The sequence below is a fragment of the Penaeus monodon genome, chromosome 27 (assembly GCF_015228065.2).
Source record: "Penaeus monodon isolate SGIC_2016 chromosome 27, NSTDA_Pmon_1, whole genome shotgun sequence".
Lineage (NCBI taxonomy): Eukaryota > Metazoa > Arthropoda > Malacostraca > Decapoda > Penaeidae > Penaeus > Penaeus monodon.
The window spans coordinates 17,072,504-17,072,938 of NC_051412.1; the positions used below are offsets into that span (position 1 = coordinate 17,072,504).

The 435-nt window shown below is 42.5% G+C and overlaps 1 protein-coding gene across 1 annotated transcript in view; it reads left to right on the forward strand.

Annotated features, from left to right (window-relative positions):
• The first annotated feature begins 168 nt into the window (after nt 1–168).
• LOC119590432 (prolyl 4-hydroxylase subunit alpha-3-like) overlaps nt 169–435 on the forward strand; it is a 17,433-nt gene continuing 17,166 nt past the window's right edge. The window contains exon 1 of the mRNA XM_037939097.1: nt 169–294. Coding sequence (XP_037795025.1) covers nt 213–294 — 82 coding nt within the window. The 5' untranslated portion in view covers nt 169–212. The remainder of the gene's footprint in view (nt 295–435) is intronic.

Genomic DNA, 435 nt, shown 5'->3' on the forward strand with positions numbered 1-435 from the left:
CCCTCAAAGAGCATCCCCGAGCACATGAGAAAGGTCACAAGTCCTACACTTATGCGAAAAAGAAATACTTGCCTACAGACACGTACGCACATATACTCCCCCCCCCCCCATGTAAGCTTTTAAAAGATATAGTGAAAACACAGATGTCATTCATACACATATGTTTTACACTAGCACTTGTTTCCGCACCTGCTTCAGACGATACAAAACACATGGCAGTCTGTTCTGAGTTGGAGCGCTGCTTCCCTACCGATATGTGCCTATCTGGATACTGGGCGATGGTCGCAAGACTGCGTAAGTATATTTTACATATGTATGTAGTATCTGTATGTGATTCCATCTTTCTCATTTTGGGACTTCCTCTGCTCCTTCTTCCCTCTATTTCCATATCCGTAACTCTTTTTCTACCATACTCAATATCCCTTCTTAGTTTAA